The following is a 19,376-nucleotide window of genomic DNA, read 5'->3' as shown; positions in this document are numbered from 1 at the left end:
TCCTCCTTCTTTTTATGGGGCCCCTTCTGTTCTCTCTGTGCACAAGGACCACACGTAGCTCCTTTCTCAACCACTCATTAGCGCGTGTGCGCGTCCCTCTGCCCACGTGCGCCTGTGTGCCTGTGTGGGATGCATCGACACCTCTTAAAGCATGTAGGAGGCTCAACGCGGCGGGGAGGAGGAAAGTCCTGTGACGGAACGCCATTGCGTGGCGTCGCACACGGTGTGTGTGTGTGTGTGTGTGTGTGTGTGTGTGTGTGTGTGTGTGTGTGTGTGTGTGTGTGTGTGTGTGTGTGTGTGTGTGTGTGTGTGTGTGTGCGTGCGTGCTTTCGTGACACAGGCTACATGAGTGGAGTGGAGCGGCTGTATGACAGGGAGATTGAGTGCAGGAGAGGACGGATGGAAGACGCTGGGAGAGATGAATATTGACTGATCAAGGGAAGAGGTGGAGATTGACAGGCGTGAAATAATGGGAGCATTCAGACTTTTGTCAAAAAAAATTTCTCTTTCTTATTTATTTATTTTTGCTAACTTTTCAGATATACACCGATCTTGCATTTCTGGAGTTTTTTCTTTTCCATAATTTTTTTTCAAGAGTTCATTCATATCCAGATATAATGGGTTTCAGACGTTCCCCAGCTTTTTGTTGGGCTGTACAAACCGGGGGGGGGGGCAACTCTTTCAATTGCATGGAAACTCCATTAAACATAATGCAGTTTTTGTTATCCTAATGGATGAAATGCATTGTATTGAGTGTGTGTATATTTGGATTTGTTATCATACTTTATCTCTCCAGCCTTCTCACTGATTGGATGATGCCTTCGCTTGACTGTCACTGCCTCTGACGTGGCCCCCGTCCCCATCGCCTAGCCCCGGCTCTCGTCGTGGAAGCCCGGATTAAAACAGCTAAATAAGAGACATTGTGTATCTCATGTGTCAGCGGGAATTACTATAGAGACATAACGTACTGTAAACCAAGTCAGTGAAACCCACTTCACATTGAGGTTCATCTCTTTTTTAACATGACAGGGTATGGTGTTCGATCAGTGTGTCTGTGTGTGTGTGTGTGTGTGTGTGTGTGTGTGTGTGTGCAACTGCTTGCATGCACACGTGTGTGTCTGTGTGTGTGTGTGTGTGTGTGTGTGTGCAACTGCATGCATGCACACGTGTGTATGTGTGTGTGTGTGTGTGCGTCAGTGTGTCTGCGGGCCTGCACACAAATGCAGGTGTGCGTGTGAATGTGCGCCTGCGTGCATCTACACACATGCAGGTGTGTGTGTTTGTATTCTGTGTGTGTGCGTGTGTGTGTATTGTGCGTAACGTCTCCCCGGTGGTCCTGTGTTTCAGAGGGGACGTCTCTGGAGGAGCAAGTGAGAAGGATAAAGGACATTGAGGCCATCGAGAGTGATTCCTTTGTTCCTCAGGCTTTCAAATCATCCAGGGACGACATAAAGGTGCGTGTGCTCTCTCTCTCTCTCTCTCTCTCTCTCTCTCTCTCTCTCTCTCTCTCTCTCTCTCTCTCTCTCTCTCTCTCTCTCTCTGTGTCCCCTGCTCTCTCTCTCTCTCACTCTTTCTCTCTTTTCACTCTGTGCTCTTATTGAATTTTTCCACCCCCTGCGCCGCAGTGGTGCCGTCTGTCCGGAGACGGCCCAGACCAAATCAAACATTCCCATTCAATGCCGTTTGTTTCCGCATGGAGACGGATTCATCTGACGTGCCACGGTCCACCGCCTCCAGAGCAACAGGGCCCACACAAAAGCAACAGCCGTTGTCTATTTCTCCCCCTCTCCTCTCTCTGTCTCTCTCTCTCTCCCACCTTTCCATCCCTCTGTTTTACCCCCCCCCCCCACCGACCCCCAGTCTCCCGCCCTGGTTTGTGTGGTTTTGCAGATGCAGGCTGAACACAAAAGTCATTATTGAAATGCCCCCGTACCGCCGAAGAGGCAGGAATTAGATTTATGGAGGCTCCTGGCTCCCTTGTCGTAGAGACAAAGGCACCAGATTCCAGCTTCCGACCGCAGAGTTTTAGTGCAAATGTCAGTGAGCGTGCCCCGGGTCAGCGCCCAGCCAGCCGCAGGAGACACTAAGTGGCTAACTGTTTGGGTTAAAGCCTGGCAGGTTAAACCACGTCGGGCCGCGCCACAGCGCCGGCCTGTGCCTCACAAGGGCTTCCCGTCTGTGTTTCCAGTCATGCGAAGGTCAGAAATAATTTGGGGATGAAAAGGATGTTCTTCTGTTGTGAGTGAAAGTCATCAGAGCAGGGAGAAGGTCAGTGTGCTCTGCTTCAAAGGGCGTCTTATTGAAATCAACGTTAGAATTTGACGATTTATTGATGTCCTTTTATTGCTTGAATGCTAATGAAGGCCAAATTTCCTCAGGACAATTAGCAAGGTTAACTTTAATAATCGGTTTGGCTTCTGCTGATATTACTCAGCAACTGCTTCACTTTTGAACCATGGTTAAATTTGTAATGGTAACATTGTAAAATGTTGTAATGCTTAGTTCCACTATCGGTTATTACTTTTTCATAATGGCCAGATCATCGAAAGTACCCTGAAACCCGGATGTATTGCAAAGTCATCGCCGATGTATTGGTACGCGACCAATTTGAGGCAATTTATTAATGTATTTAAGTCTCTTTTTAAGCCTGCCAAATATTGTTTAGAAAATAATAACTTGAGAACCCGTGCTTTATTAAGAATAACTATTGCCATTAACTTTACATGAATGACCTACAGTTCACAAATGGCTTGATACCAAAACCTTTTAACTACTTCCTAATGTTGTGCCGATTAGACTGACAAGGCATCATCTCAACAATATTGCTCTGATTTAGAAGATTTTCCTCCAAAGCATGATCCCAGTTTATTTCTAACTCAACGCTCTGATTTCACTCTTGGTGTGAAACCCCTTGCACACACATAATCACATAGAGTTTTAAGATAGTTTGCTGTGCTTGTATAATCAAATACATTTGCTCACGGTTTGACAGTATTTTTAATGCTATGAATTGTGAGCTGACTTCTAGCAAATAAGCTGATGCTTGGAAGTTCTAGCGCGAGACTCAAACCTGCACTGCCACCTGCTGGTAAAGTGCAGTACTTGCATCCTTATTTTATTAGATATTAGTTTTTCTATAAATAAAGACAAACTTTAAGATGGATTACTAAATACCGTTTTTACTAGATAGTTTACTGTGTAATTTTGAATTTGTGATTTGTTCATGAATAAAAAAATCGATAAGTGAGTAAGAGACTTTGAGGTTCTGTTTTCTTGCATGGGTCTGTTTGGATGGTGTTCTAGGTGGAGCCAGCCGAGGTGAAGCAGGAGGACCCCTCTGAAGCCCCTGTGGAGGTGGCTGTCCTCCCCACGTCGATACGCTACAACGACACGGACAACCTGGCGCACCCAAGCGTGAGTGCTCTCCCCCCGGACACGCGTGTACACGCCAACACCCCCGTACCACAACACCCCCGTACCCCCACACCCCCGTACCCCCACACCCCCGTACCCCCACACCCCCGTACCCCAGCCAGAGGAAGCCAGGCTGCACAGAGATACGCTCCACCGTGGCAGCCAGGGACTCAGCCGTTACACGGAGCTGGGGCGAACTGCCTAGCCCGTGAGGAGGAACGACCAAGTGGAGTTGGTGTTATGATACCTTCTGCAGAACATTATTCTCCTAACCAGGAAGTGTTGAAGGGGAAAACTTTAAACTCCAATATTGGCCCCTAGGCCTTTTCCGGTAATCTGTCTCCGCAGGGGAAACTCAGTTAGGCCATGATGTATGCAGATCAGACCCTCCCGACACACACACACACACACACACACGCACAGTCCCTCAGACAGGCTGATGTATGGCAGCAATATGCCCCAGGCGGGCCTCAGTCTCAGCCTCACTTCCAATCAGGACAGATGACTCCCATTACTACAGCTAGATACTGTCATCCCACACACACGATCACACGATCACACACACACACACACGATCACATTTAGACTCATTTACACATACATATGTGCACATTTTCACTCATATACACGCACACACTGGCACTCACACTCACACATACGTGCCCACAGACACACACACACACACACACACACACACACACACACATACGTGCACACACACACACACACACACACACACACACATGCAGAGCATCATTAGCACCAGGCAACCAGTGCAGATCTACCAGAGATTAGAGTCAGACGCTGTAGAACACCACTGATAACACACAGCGCCCCACCCCTCCTGAACAATGGAGGATGGGGGATGTGTGGAGGTGGGGATGAGGGATGGTTGGGTGCAGCCATCTGCATACCGAGACAGTATTCACACGCACATTATTGCCAATACGAGCACGACGAAAGCGGCCCTGCGCCGTGTCGCGACAGCAGCCCACGCCTTATGAACAGAACGGGAGGAGGCGTCCTCCCCACGCCTTTCCCCCTCCACACTCCTCCCCCTCCTCCTCTGTCCCGGAGCGTCGCTCCCCAGCGCTTCTTGCCGGTGGACGAGCAGATCAACCCTGTTATCATTTCACAATGCTGTGTGTCCACAAGTCAGATAGGTGCCGCCTTGCAGCCTGGTCTATACCTTCATGTGGTGGACCTGTCTTACATATCCTTAGACTGTGTATATATATATACATGCAATATTACAGGAAAAGTAATTACCTCACTGGCAAGGGGGAATGTTTATCGGAAACCCTAATTCAGTTCTAGTAAGGCCTTGAGAGATTAAGCTTTCTGATACAGCTCTAGATAGGCCTAGCTAGAATAACACTGACACAGCTCTAGCGAAGGTGGCCTTACACCCAGGCATAAAGCATTGAGTCATGTGGTTGAGCCTGTATTATGCCGCTTTTCCACTGCATGGTACCAGCTCGACACGACTCGACACGACTCGACTCAGCTCGCATTTTTTGCGTTTCCACCGCGGTACCATGGTATCTGGTACCTGAAGTGGCTGCTTTTTCTAGTACCTACTCGCTCTAGGTTCCAAGCGAGCTGAGCCGATGCTAAAAGGTGACGTCGGCAGACGGCCGGCGACTGATTGGCCAGAGAGTGTGACGAAGTCACGAGAGCGACATGGCAACCATGCTGGTAACATCCATAGCAGCGCCGCAGCCAACATGTTCCACTTCTCCAACTTCTTCAACATGCCAGCTAATAATAGTAATGTGATCGATGTCCTCCATTGTTGTTATGTGGGTTCTGTCCATGTGTGGGTTGCGTATGTGTTGTTTGCGTCGCGTACACAAATACGTCACGGCCCTTTCGCGCAGCCGACCCCGCCCACGTCCAGGAGGTACTTTTTGCGGTGGAAAAGCACCCGTGCTGCTACCGTGTCGAGTCGTGTCGTGTCGAGTCGTGTCGAGTCGAGCTACATGTGCGGTGGAAAAGCGGCTTTAGACATTCTGGTTTCTTTATCTAATGACTCCTGCCGCCATGCTTCCATCCCCAATCGGACCAGGACGCGAGGTGGTGGCTCAGTGGCGGAGGCCCTGGGCCCAGAAACACACTCCACATTCCAAAGTTGTGTGAGCGTGTGCAACTGATGACATCATCGCTGCTAGGTGTGTTGTGTCATGCAAGGGTCAGGTGCGGGTTCCATTAGCATCTCGGCCAGGCTTCTTAACTTTTTTTTGTCTTTTTCAGTTTTTCTTGACCAGCTCCAAACAGGAAGTTCCGTATTCTGCCAGAAATCACTCACATCAAAGATGTAATCATTTATTGCATGAAATGGTGTATGGTTCTACTCTTTAAGGGTGCTCCATGCCTTAGGATTTAAAGAATGACATACAGATGACAAATGGGGACACGTGTAGTAAATTATCTTAGGCTAAAAACACTATGATGCAAACATCGGATGACTGTCTTAAGCGTATCTATTTTTCTGTATCTGCCCCTATTCAAATAAACCTTGAATGCATACAGCATACCCACATTTGACGACAGGAAGCACTAAACCATCATTAGTCGTCAGATATCTCAAGCCATTGGTCATATACAATACAGAGCAGAACCTAAGCCGGGGGAGACCGGACCGCGGTAACCGTCTTCTTATTTGTGGCGCATGATCAGACTGTCCAGCCAGAACTACCTCCGCCCATCTCATGATCAGACTGTCCAGCCAGAACTACCTCCGCCCATCTCATGATCAGACTGTCCAGCCAGAACTACCTCCGCCCATCTCATGATCAGACTGTCCAGCCAGAACTACCTCCGCCCATCTCATGATCAGACTGTCCAGCCAGAACTACCTCCGCCCATCTCATGCCCCGCCCTCACACCCTGGGTGTGGGGGCGGAAAGTGAACAAAGACTGACCAGCCAATTAGAACCGATAAAACAAGGGTCCAACCAACTTACCATGCTCCACTCTTAAGCACTTCAGTAACATGTGTTGATTTGAGTAAGAAAATCACTGGAGAGACGTGCTCCGTGCATGGCTGTAAGCATTATCATTTACAACAAGACAAACAAGACTAAACGAAACCAAACTGTACATCATGTCATGGAAGTCAATGGCGGGTGGTATTGTTATAATATAAGAACAAGTTTGTCTTACATTTGCATAAGAAACTTCAGCAACGTAGACTTGAAGACTTCTCGGTTACCCAGAGATCACATCTCAGCTATTAACTGTGTTTTTCCTGTTGCCCTTCTGAACATCCTCCTTCTGCTCCTCCTCCTCCTGTAGTTATTCATGGACAAGGAGAAGGCAGAGGAGCTGTGGCTGAAGAGATTGGTCTCCCTGCGACAGGAGAGGCTCATGGGAAGCCCGGTTACATGAAGCCAACCAGGCACAGTGGATGGATGTGGGGTGGTTCTGTTAATATCCTAGGCTCATGTCTGTCATAGTTTTTACTCCTGTAAATAGTGTGGACAACCTGCTCCGTTTACTTTTTTTTGGTTTATTCTTTCTTATGCATTGACTTTTTTTCATCAGCTAAAGCAGAATTACTGCCAGTAGAATACTTGTGGAGTCGTTTGAAGTGTTTTTATTTCATTCTCCTTTGATAATTTGTTAACATGGTTTTGAAAGAAGAAAATATTCACACTTTGTCTTATTTTGTATTAATATCACCAATAAAGATATGAGAATTAGTACAAATGTTAATCTTGTTTTAAGTTTGAAGGAGTAAATAAAATACCATCTTTAAAGGATTACAATCCTAGTGATGATAATTAAACATTGAAACATGATTACTTGAATTCAAGTATAAAATTATCCTCTGAGCAGGCGGGATGAGGTGGTATATTTAGACATCCCAGACACATTATGAGCCAGAATTTATATTAGTAGTATGCAGGCTCCCCTATCTTACTACATCTGATTCTGAACCTGACTCACACTGAACAAATGCCACCACGGGTTTCTGGAAGAATGTAAAACATAAAAGTCCTCTGTATCCATCTTTCTACTTTTTGGATTTGTTATGCTCTGTGTTGGTGTCTGTTATCTAGATTTGGTTTCTCTGTGCTTGAGTTCAAGGTCTGTGCCGAGTCCAGACTCCGGCCTATTTGTGGACTGACCAGATGGTAGCGTTATGCTAGACACGGAACACCCTCCCGAGCCTTGTTCCATCAACACTTAACATTGGAATAATACAAACCATTCGGACTTCAGTCAAATCGTTGTGTGTGTGTGTGTGTGTGTGTGTGTGTGTTTGTTCATGCTTGCTTGGGTGTGTGTGGGTGTCCATCTGTATGTGTGTTTGTTTGCCCATTTGTGTGTGTTTGTGCATTCTTGCATGTGTGCACATGCTTTTGTATGTCCATCTGTATTATTGTGGATTGTCTGTGCGCATTTGTACGTGTGTGTGTGTGTTGCATGCCTGCGTTTGCTCGCTTGTAGGTCCATCTGTATGTTTGTGTATGTGTTTGCGCATTTTTACGTGTGTATGTGTGTGTGTACGTTTATTCACAAGTCACTCAGCAGATGGCCCTGCTTACATCAGTCAGCCACATGCCAGCGTGTCGGGTGGCGGTCTCAAGCTAACGGTGTCCTCCCAATCCACAGGGACCATCTCAGAACAACCACTTCATAAACAAGTGCCTATACAGTTGATTTTGTTGTATGAGATTGTGTGTTCTTGAATGACAAAGTGGCAAGTAAAATACAATAAGTAAATTAGGCTTCACATGAATTGGTTAGATTAAGTCATCGTCAAATACTGTCTGTCCTAATATTAATTTACTGTGTTAAGTAGTCCACTCTTCTAATTCTAGGAAAACATCGATTTAGTAAGATGGGGTTTGATTATCTTAAAAAATACCTTTAAGATTTTAATTAAATTAAGGAAAACGACCATTGAAGTGCAGAGTTCTTATCTACAGGGCCGTTGTCATGGCAGCCGTCCACAACAGACGCAACCTTTTCATGGAACCTTCTCCGTCTCCGAATAACCAGCCAATCAGAGGGATCGACTCTGGTCATGTGGCACATGGTCGTACGCTGTAATTTTAAATCATGTTGCAGCTAAGAGACTTCGTAGTAACTCCATAGACCTTGAACGCCAGGGCTCACACTCCTTAAGTCTCCAATAAATATTTTTATAACTGTTTGCTTTAATTGAGCTCCGTTCTCGACGTCTGTGGAAATGTTCAACAGTCTTACCACTGCCAGGGACTTTGAAGAGGACCCGTTCTTCTCGTGAGTAACGTTAAACCCCACCATGTGTGTATATTGCTGTCATCCATACATTTAACACACACAAACACAGGTTCTTGCATGAATGTTTTCGTTGCCGAAATCAACTGATGTTTGAAGCATTAAGGAATCACACTGTATTTAGCAGCTTACTTCTTATGTAGCCCTAATCGTATCACACTTAAAAAGTGGCCTGCCAATGCTGTTCAGCCACTGGTTAAAATATAATAGGTCCTACTTGGATATAATTAGTTTAAACAACTTCATTTTACACCTGTGATCTATAATAAATGAATTAGGGCTTAGGGTGATCGATCAGATCTGCGATTGACACATCTGTTAATTATTTCAGAATATTCAAACAATTCCCCTTTAGACGTTCATGCTTAGTTGAACCAAATTTGAAACTCTGTAGTTCAACACTGAATGTCGTCCCTGTCTCTGTTTTCCCTTCCCTTCTCTTCTATTTTAGCTCTACAAGGTAGGAACCATTTCTGTGCTACTCTATGCATGACCTCACTCCTTGACATAAAAAAAAATATATATATATATACCTAAACCTAATTGAATGTCCTTCTGTTGTCCAATAGGGATCCATTCCAGGCTCATAATGACCGCGTGAGACAGATGATGCGCAGTTTTTCCGACCCGTTCGGCGGCACCCCCTTCATGTCCAGCCTGACGGACTGCAGGGAGCAGAGACGAGGGTCCGCTGCCCCCCCAGGCACCTCTCTGACTCTCAGAGACGAGCACCGGGTAGGAACACACAAACAGAAGAAGACTCCAATACACACCACATGAACACCGTGTGTGTTATAGCTCTGTGTCAGTTTGTATTTGTGAAGTGTACTTTTTGGGGGGTTTGCTGATGGTTTGGTGTGGTGTTTTAAAGTCTATGGGCTGTCACTCGGGCCACTGTGTGTGTGTGTGTGTGTGTGTGTGTGTGTGTGTGTGTGTGTGTGTGTGTGTGTGTGTGTGTGTGTGTGTGTGTGTGCATGTGCCACTATCCTTATAGGCTGATTGACCTACACATCGTTGGGGTCAGTGGACACAAAAAAACCTGATGTGTTGTCAGTTCCCCTGCGTTCTCAAACTGTCAAACAAACACATAGACGCCATGACCTCCCCCTTCCAACCAAATACCGATAACACAATTACAGTAGACTTGGGAGACACAAAATCCCTGTCGGTCAGGTCCCGGTAGACCCCACCGACATCTTATGGGGAGCCCCCCTCACTTTGGACATGGATCTGGATAGTAGGGGGTTAAGTCCCCCACTGGCCTCTGGACAGCTATTTTCAGCCCAGAGGAGCACTATTAATAGTGCATTGTTCCACTGACACACTGCCTTCTTATGGTGGCGCGCACACACACAAACACACACGTCTTCTCTCACTCTCCCATGAACTCGGCCTTGTAGAGTTCTGCTGTCTTGCACAAGGCCTCGGAGAGCTAGAGCCTGTGTGTAACAACAGCATAAGTTTACCTTTTTATGGTCATCCTGTGTGAAGTAGATAGGATATATTAATATATATTGCAATATAATACAATTATTATCTGGAATGTGGTGGGTCTTAGACTTGACTAAAGTAGGAACCAAAATTGGACTGGAGCTTTAATACAGATTTGCAGGGTTAATACAGATTCTGCAATCGGCGACCTCACCTGCAGAAGACTTGCTTCTTTGCGACTACAGGCTACCTCGATTGCGTTGACTTTTTCTACTTTTATTGCCTGAGCTGTGCTCTGACTCCAACAGCACATTTTTTCTTTCCCTCCCTCACCACACTGAAGTCCTTATGATACCCCCCCCCCCCCCGAACCTGAAACACCCCTTGACTCAAGAGCGTCTGCACTTCTCCCCACTGATCCTCACCCACTGGCCCTCTGCGTTCTCCTCAGCCGCAACTTCACTGCGTCGGAGTCGGAGTCGTAATCGTAGCCGGGACGGTGCGCTGCAGTGCAGCGGGATCACCGAGGGGCATGGGAGTGCTCTCGCTACACTAGAGAGGGAGGGTTTTGGTTTTCAAGGAAACTGGCCGCGCTATTTGAGTCTGCATTAGCCGCGGAGTGGAGTTGGGGGGGACGTGTGTCCCAGGGGGGCTGTGCTAATGCTGGGAGGAGAAGGTTACAGAAGGCCGGCCCCTGCACCTGGACACGCTCGACCCGATGAGCTGTCAGGGGCTAGCATCAACGGTTCACCGAGAAACCAAAAACAAACAAACAACATCAGGAGTTGTTATCGAGAGTCGATATATGAGATCAATGCTAATTAGAGTATGCGAAAAAAGTTGGTTGTTCTCTGTCATATATTTTCTCTTCTTTGTCGATCTATCGATCGATCGATCTATCTATCTATCTATCTATCTATCTATCTATCTATCTATCTATCTATCTATCTATCTATCTATCTATCTATCTATCAATCTATCAATCTATCAATCTATCTATCTATCTATCTATGTTTCACTTACTCACTCTTTCACACACATAAACACGCATTCTCCCACCTTCACACACACACACACAACCACACACACACACACACACACACACACACACACACACACACACACACACACACCTTCACACACACACCTACACACACACACACACACACACACACACACACACAGACAGATACCTAAACACACTTACACACATGTTTGTGTGTGATGTATAGAGTGTTTTGGATGAGAGTGGATGGGGTCTTTATGGAGAGGAATCAAACGCACACTCCCACTGTATGTGTGTGATCCGGTGGTCCTGTCTGCAACAAAAACATGTCCATCCAGCAGCTAGATCCAACATTTATCTGACATGCATCACTGCTCTCCAACATCAGAAGCACACATGGCCATGTTATCATGAAACTCCAGAGCAATGCATGGATTATCATAGCCTATCATATCACAATTTATCATCGTTGAAATAGTCAAACAAAGTCAAACACACACACCCATCTCATAAAGGGGTGAATGTGCATGCACACCACATTGAAACATGCATGCATAAACACAGACGACGCATTCACCAAATAGTGCCAGAAGCTTCCCCTCCGGCTCTTCTTTGCCAACCATTTGGTGAATGTGTCCTGTTGTCGCTTCCCGCCGTGCCGCGACCCCTCACATCGTATTGTCCCCCCGGTCCCGTCCCCTGTCCGCCCCGCTCCTAATATCGCCTTTCAAGACACGGCCCTTCCACAGGGGAGACTTGTTTATAAATAGAGGACGAGACGGCAGTTTCAAATGTTGGGTCTATTTATTTATTTATTTATTTATTTTCCACCGCTGGTGAGACGATCGCTTCCTTTCACTCTGCGGTTTGTTTAAAGCTTGGCATGTGGTTACCATGGTAGCGGAGGTATGTGTTCCAGGGCTGTGTGGAAATAACCGGGGGCGGGTCTTTTTGAGTGTATTCCTGATACCGTGGTCAGTTAGAGAACCTATTCATTATTGGCTTTTTTGGTTTTTATTCAGTTTATCCTTTTTATTCAGTCGGTAGATAATCAAATGAGTTGCTGTGCAATGTTGTGCACTTACTTTTCTCTTTAAGGATAAATACAGTAAAGAAATCTGTCTAAAATCAATCTATGGTAGTGATTCTTAAACTGGGACAGTTGCTTTCGGTCCAACTCATACATCTAAATGAAACTGACATGAAACACATGATACTTTGATTCCCTCTTCCTAACCATGTAAGCCATCTTGTTCCTCCATTTTTTTTATTTATTTTTTTATTTATTTTTTTTAATCCTTATATCCTTATATTTGTTCCTCCTTAATTCTCCCATGAGGATGTATGCTTCTTAGATGGCTTGTACATGTCACTGTCTCTCTAGGGACTCACCTGCTGCTAGGAGCCGTCCAACACACACCTCTCCTCTTTATCCCTTACAAGCAGGAATCAAACCTGCACACCCCGTTTCAAAATATCACTCAGAGCTCATTTTGGTCCAAGAGCACGCTCGCCATTAGTGGCAGCAGACCCCGCATTAACCATATCTAAGCATCCATTTTGAAATAAAGCGATCCGGAGTACTGGGAGGAGAAGAAGGAGTGAGTGATTGAGACAGCGTGGAAAGCTGTCCGGAAATAATGTGTGAAAGACCACTGGGTCTGTGCGCCACATTTTGCACTCTCAACATCTACGCTCGCCCTGACCCCTGGCTAAAAATATGGGCAGAAATGTATCCGCCATTTATTAGTTCATAGCTGGCTCTCGCTCCCAGATATAATTGGCCGGCGGGCTTCATGCATACCGTTTGAGGGCGTTACATCAGCGCGACCTTTCGAGAAGCGCTGAGCGAGCAGCAGCTCTCCCGGACCCCGCTAAAGCCCTCCGCTGGGCCGGGTCCGGGGGTCCGGCCCTGCCCACCCGACGCCTTCCCAGAACCGGGCTTCGCCGCAGCGCTAACTCCATCGCTAATCCCCTGCAACGCGACCGAATTACACATGGAACCCAAGTCATTCAACACCCCACACCAGCTACGCACAATGAATGACCCCTGCCACCCACACTCTCTCTTTATCCCTCTGGCTCGACCCATACTCGCATGTACACCCTCGCATGCCCATCCCTGGATGGTGAGATGTTTATCCTGGGTTCGGGGTTCATAAACACCCAGGATGGTGTTTGGCAAGGAGAACTGACAGCTTGGCTGAAGGACGCTCCTCCTCCTCCTCCTCCTCCTCTTCCTCCATGCTTGCACACCCCTGTCAGGTTCAGGGGGCAGTGTAGGGCTGCGGTGGAGTGCTAAGTGATCTAGGTATCAGGGTTTGAAAAAACACAACATCCTTATGATGACCTACAGAGAAAACCTGAGAAAGTAGCAGCATGCCCCTGAACTCTGCAGACGTTCCCAAATAGTGTGCAGGGCTCTTTGGAATCCGCTATGGCAAAAGACTAGTGTTTGCGAGCGTGCGTGCGTGTGTGTATTTGTCTGGTGCTGCCATTATATGCCATGAATGCAATGGCAGGCATCTACTCCATTAATATGGTACTGCATGGTTTCTCAGCAGTTGCGAGCGCCACATGGTCAGTAGGATTGGACAGCTGATTGCTTGTCAAAGTTACGATCAGCATGTTTATTTATTTTATTTTGCCAGGGAAGGACATTGAGATTACAAAAGCTCTATTACAATAGTGCCCTGGACAATACCTGTAGCAACAAAAAAACTGTAAATAAGACAAATACAAAACATCGCTGTCAAATACATTGACTGACCGATGTATCTTAAGTACCCTTTGTCATTGATTTAAAAACAGCAAGAAGGACAAGTTGTTTCATTTTTCAACTGCTTAAGTCATTCCAAGTCGACATAGCAGAGTGCAGGAAAGCATTTGTGTTCGATGCAGGCCTCCGCCTGTGTTGTTATCATCAACACCGTATGGGGTTTTTAAAAGCTGTATTTCATTTTAGTTTGTATTTTATAACCCTGCAAGACAAACAAAACATACAATATATAATGCATAATTGTGTTTATTTCCCAATTCATCATTAGAAATGTACATGATAATTGCTGGAAGAAACGTACCAATCTAGCTGCATCGTGACCATAATGGTTCAGTTGTATACGTTCGTCAAGCTCGGTTTGAAACATGTCATGTCATGTCACTCGGTTCAGAAGGTAGAGAAGGGATTATGAATGTCCTGTATACAGTTGGGTAAAGGCTTCCAATACATACGCCTATAGGCCACAGAGATGAATAGTGTGTACTGTGTGCCCACAGAGGAGTGTTTTACGAGCTGGTAATGCCCATGCACCAGGTGGTACTGTGACAGCCAGTCCCCCAGCTCCTCTCACTGCCCTTTACCAAGGAACCCAGTTGGCAGAGAGCACAGAGAAGCCCAAAACCGTCCGGGACGGCTGGCATTGTCGCCATTGTGTCCATCATTGAAGCACAAAGACGCATGCCCGCACGCACGCCCGCACGCCCGCCCGCACGCCCGCCCGCACACATGCACACGCACACACGCACACACACACACACACACACACAAATATACATACACATACACACACACTAAGACTACCATGCAAACATTAGCCTATGGAAAATAACACCCAATTATTCTTGTCGCTGGAATTGATCCAACTTACGTAGCAGTGGTTTCAGTTTTCAGAGGTTGAACATATAGACTAATGTTATTTCTGCTGCTTCACATAAGTCACATAAGTGTCCTTCATGCGTCCATGAGATTTAATGATTGCCCATTTGTTCTTACAGCTACTCTTCACTCTCATGCTGCTGTTGAAACTTGCAGCCCATTAAAGTTTTCCAATGTAGGCTTTGATTGCCCTCAGCCTCGGCTGTCAGTGAGTTGATGATTTCTGTGTGTAATAAATGGGTTCTCTCTCCAGGACGCGGACGTGAGGAACCCCTTCAGCATGCTGGACAACATGATGCTCAACATGAGGACCCGCATGGACGACATGCACAAAAACTTTGTGAGTTCCCACAGAAAGTCTCTTCACTTTTGGTTTCTGTTCACCATCTCTGTCGAAAGTGCTGTGTCCAGACTCCCACCCACGGTTTAATGGACATAGGTCAACAAACTTGCATGCATGAATGCCAAATATCCATTGATTCAAATAATTCATTTGGGAGAGCTCAAACTAATTGTGTTTGACACATAGACTGCGGATGTGGGCTGATGTCATCTCCTCTGCAGACCTGGTTAGGCCATGCTTACCCCAAACCCCCTTTATCATCTACGCCCATGTGTTAATTTAGTAATTTCCATGTTACTATTAAGCCATTGAGAAGAAGCTTTTATCCAAAGCAAATTACAGTGGATTTAGATACATTTCATTAAGAAGAAGACGGTATAGGGTTAGGCAATTTGGGGACTCAAACCCAGTACCTTTTTAGCTTGGAGACAAAACATCTAATATCTTCAGCGGTTAACCTTTCTGTGAATTGTGTGTGTGTGTGTGTGTGTGTGTGTGTGTGTGTGTGTGTGTGTGTGTGTGTGTGTGTGTGTGTGTGTGTGTGTGTGTGTGTGTGTGTGTGTGTGTGTGTGTGTGTGTGTGTGTGTGTGTGTGTGTGTGTGTGTGCGTCAAATCTGCTGCAGGATAACCTATCCACAGACTCCAGCAACCCGAATAGCCACTCGTTCAGCTCCTCGTCAGTCACCACCTATTCCAAGGTGGGCAACGAGCCTCCCAAGGTGTTCCAGGCCTCTTCGCAGACTCGCAGAGCCCCCGGAGGGGTACGTTCAACAGCAGATTGCATTACACCGTAATAACAACATCGGTTTTTACACTTTTCTTCACGGTCAACTAATGTATGTTGTGGGAGCTCTTATGCGTCTGATATCTCCGTGCAATGCATCTCCATGTCTTTTTAATGGTAGAGAGGAACCAGTTTGTATTAAAAATCATGGGTTTAAGAGACTTAAGTGATGTCTTTGCAATTACCTTTGCATCTAGCCCTGAATTTATTCCTGTTTTCTTAGTTATGTATGTGTGTGAGGTCATTAATGAGCTGGTAGGGATAGATGCAGGGAGGCCTCTTACTCAAGGTTGCCGAAAGACAGACTGCCGACGTTGGGGATCGAACCCAGAACCTTTCAGCTGGGAGTCTGACACTCTGAGCAACGGAACGACCAGACTATCCTGCCCTTGATGTGTGTGACGTTCCACTGGCATATAACGGGTGTGGCCTTTTCTCTCTGGTCCAGATCACAGAGACCCGGCAAGCACTGAGGGACTCTGAGAGCGGCCTGGAGAAGATGGCCATTGGTCACCACATCCAGGACCGGGGACACGTGGTGGAGAAGAAGCACAACAAGAAGACCGGCGAGAAGGAGCTGAACCAGGACTTCCAGAACATGGATGAATGTAAGTTCAGAGGGAAGTGAGTGCCGGAACTCATTGGGCAGGTTTCACTTCCGTCAAAGCATCTTGGTAGGAACAGGAGGAAATAAGCAATCTGAAACAATCAGAGAGCACTATACTTGTTTTTGGCAGGCACATACTGACAACAGAGGCTGAACTGAACAGGCTGACAAACAATAAAGGTCAACAAGTGAACTTATTGACCAAGGTGAAATCATTAGGTCAGATATGGTGACTAAGCTTATTAAGAGAGACATCTAGTGGCCAAGGAAGACTACACAGCCCTTAAAGGCACCCAGTGCAACTTTATGTAAACATTCAATGAAAAATAAACATTCAATTTCTAGTCTTTTTTACACGTAGTAAGTTTCAATAACTCCATACCATTACATATCGACATTCAAGGAGCAAAGATGAGACGTCGTTGTGTGGTGAGAACTGATAGAAAATCGTAAACAACAACAATCGCCGGTGGGGCGAAGCCATTTTTCCATTGACTGGAAGCCTGCTTTATTTATTGTAGGTTACAAAAAATAAAGAAAATGGCATTGTTGTTGTTATCGATTTTGTATCAGTTCTCACCACACAACGACGTCTCATCTTTGCTGCTTAAATGTCGGTATGTAATGGTATGGAGTTATTGAAACTTACTACGTGTAAAAAAGACTAGAAATTGAATGTTTATTTTTAAGCCTCGAAAGTTGCACTGGGTGCCTTTAAAGAAATCACAAGCCTTACTCTTTATCTCTTTGAGAAACAAACAAGGATTAATTTCCAAGAATATGGTACTGCCAAATGAATTACCCCTCAGTGAACAAAATAAATCCTACAAATGCGTCTGACCCTCTCCTCCCTCCCCTTTTCCCCTAGCCGAGGCGCAGACTTTTGACAAGGAGTTTCAGTCTAAGCTGACTCAAGGCCAGCCTTCTGTCCCCATATCGCGCCTGGAGGCCCCCAGGGCCCCCCGGGCTGTGCACCAGGCAGCCCTCACCGCATCTGAACCCCCCCACAGGTCTGCTGTTTGAAACTACTGGACCGCACTCTGCATGGAGGGCTTGTGTTCTAGTCTAGTCTGCACTTGGACAGGATGTTGTTTTGTTGCCCTTTGTCAGGTTGTTGTTGTTGTTGTTTTCATTGTTCCAAGCCTAGTATAGCAAAGCAGACTTTAGATATACTTCTTAAGTCAAATCCTAGTTGACAGGGTGTTTACATTTATTTTGATTTATATTTGTTTTGACCAATCATGTTTCTTGAGGTGGGGATTTCAAAGCGTGTAATTGCACAACACAACACAAACAAGGCCAGTAGAAGTAAATTTAAAAAGGTTTCTGTAATATTTTAGAGTTAAACAGGGTGTAGACAGGCCACTGTAGAAATATACGCTCATTAAAATCTGAAATTCACACAAATTAGTTTTCTTCTGTAAAATATCTTATTAACGGAAAAGGAAACAAGGCGTGCCTCCGCCCCTTATAGTTCATGGTTTACCGGCAAAGGCCCTGTCCTGTCTGCCCCCAGAAGTTCTGCTATAAAATTAAAGAACTGTTGGATCCAAGATTATTCCAAGCCTATGTCCCTTTGAATAAAACTAACTGCTGAACGTAAACGTGATGCAAACAGCTCAGAAGCTACTTCTAATGCTATTAAAGCAAGATATGTTATGTTTAGATTTCTGTATCAATGTATCAATGCATGGTCCAGCATCATTTACCCTGTGGTCTAACTGAAGTGCGTCTGTTGCTTGCTTGTTAATCCCACAGGGAGAGGAGAGTGCACGTAGCCGAAGGGAAGAAGCAGGTCCACTGCGACAAAGTGAAGGGCTCAGGTGTGGCCCAGCAATAAGGAAACCTGTCAGGCCTCATTCTCATACCACCTAAACATGGAAACTTACAACCTTGTGCTGCACTCTCACGCACACGTGTACGTTTGTCTTGCCAGCCAGTAGCACAGACAGTAGAGGGCAGTGACGTAACGTTTGAAATGCTCTAAATGTAGACGTTGTTGCTTTCAGCTTTATGCACTCACATTATCGAACAAACAACTGCAAAACATGTATTTATTTTAAAGACACTCTTGAGTTTAAACAGAACAATAAGCTAACTTTTATCCCAATATCATTTCATAAATCCCACAGTAGATTTAGTGACTTTATTTCACATTCTGTATATTGCAATACTTTCATTCATATTTTCCAGATTCCGTTGTCAAACTATAGTGATTGCATCAACAGCCATTTATTTTAATTGTCACTGACTCACTTAAAGTCCACTAGTGCACTTACACTGTCTAAATTGTCTATTGTAATTAAGTGTAATGCCTGTCTCAATAATGTTATCTGCTGTAATCTTTGTAAAAAAAATGTTATGAATGCTACCCTTTTTTATATGGTTACTGAAGAGTATGTCTGAGTTTCTCTCTAGATGATATGCTCAGTGCTGCAAAGCAATTCTTAAGACGGTCATATTTGGAAATTTTTCAGTTTTACGTGTAACTATTGTCTACTAGCTATTTTGAAGCTATAGATTCTCTTTACCATGGCAACTGAAACAGATCTCGAATAAAACATTTTTAAACGTAGTTTACCTGATTAATATTTAGTTAATATGCAATATAATATTTCATGTTGACTAATTGTTCTTACAGTTCATAGTTTGGATTTATGCTGACCATTTATAATGCATTCATCCCCGACTTTAACTTGAAACATTAGAAGCATTTGCAAATGTTCACCTTTTTTAAAAAAACAAATAAGAGCACAAAAGGGGATCTCATTGGCTTGTTTAGGAGGTGCAGTCTTTTCCAGGGTTTATGCGGTACTGCAGGTCAGAGTGATCTCTGGCTCCCCCTGTAGTCCATCGTGATAGGAC

General features: G+C 45.4%; 2 protein-coding genes across 3 annotated transcripts in view; both read left to right on the top strand.

Annotated features, from left to right (window-relative positions):
- LOC132474676 (serine/Arginine-related protein 53-like) overlaps positions 1-3,619 on the top strand; it is a 105,234-nt gene extending 101,615 nt beyond the window's left edge. Inside the window, exons 7-9 of the mRNA XM_060075503.1 lie at positions 1,348-1,454; positions 3,304-3,414; positions 3,533-3,619. Coding sequence (XP_059931486.1) covers positions 1,348-1,454; positions 3,304-3,414; positions 3,533-3,619 — 305 coding nt within the window. The remainder of the gene's footprint in view (positions 1-1,347; positions 1,455-3,303; positions 3,415-3,532) is intronic.
- Positions 3,620-8,472: 4,853 nt separating this feature from the next.
- mlf1 (myeloid leukemia factor 1) lies at positions 8,473-19,086 on the top strand. Of its 2 annotated transcripts, none has more exons than XM_060075339.1 (7): positions 8,473-8,667; positions 9,255-9,420; positions 15,031-15,117; positions 15,744-15,881; positions 16,353-16,512; positions 17,380-17,521; positions 18,270-19,086. In XM_060075339.1, the coding sequence occupies exons 1-7, from the start codon at positions 8,615-8,617 to the stop codon at positions 18,349-18,351; spliced, it is 828 nt and encodes a 275-aa protein (XP_059931322.1). In that variant the 5' UTR covers positions 8,473-8,614; the 3' UTR covers positions 18,352-19,086. The 2 variants fall into 2 exon arrangements, with proteins under 2 accessions (XP_059931322.1, XP_059931323.1); XM_060075340.1 differs by having other exon boundaries at positions 8,483-8,676.
- The last annotated feature ends 290 nt before the right edge of the window (positions 19,087-19,376 follow it).

The sequence above is a fragment of the Gadus macrocephalus genome, chromosome 16 (genome assembly GCF_031168955.1).
Source record: "Gadus macrocephalus chromosome 16, ASM3116895v1".
NCBI lineage: Eukaryota > Metazoa > Chordata > Actinopteri > Gadiformes > Gadidae > Gadus > Gadus macrocephalus.
This window is presented reverse-complemented; position numbering and strand designations above follow the sequence as displayed.

Bases quoted from the DNA above. Each gene is read 5' to 3' on its own strand.
- mlf1 (XM_060075339.1), top strand. From the start codon at position 8,615: ATGTTCAACAGTCTTACCACTGCCAGGGACTTTGAAGAGGACCCGTTC. The intron at 8,668-9,254 runs GTGAGTAACGTT...GTTGTCCAATAG, and splicing joins GAAGAGGACCCGTTCTTCTC to GGATCCATTCCAGGCTCATA. The intron at 17,522-18,269 runs GTCTGCTGTTTG...TTAATCCCACAG, and splicing joins GCATCTGAACCCCCCCACAG to GGAGAGGAGAGTGCACGTAG.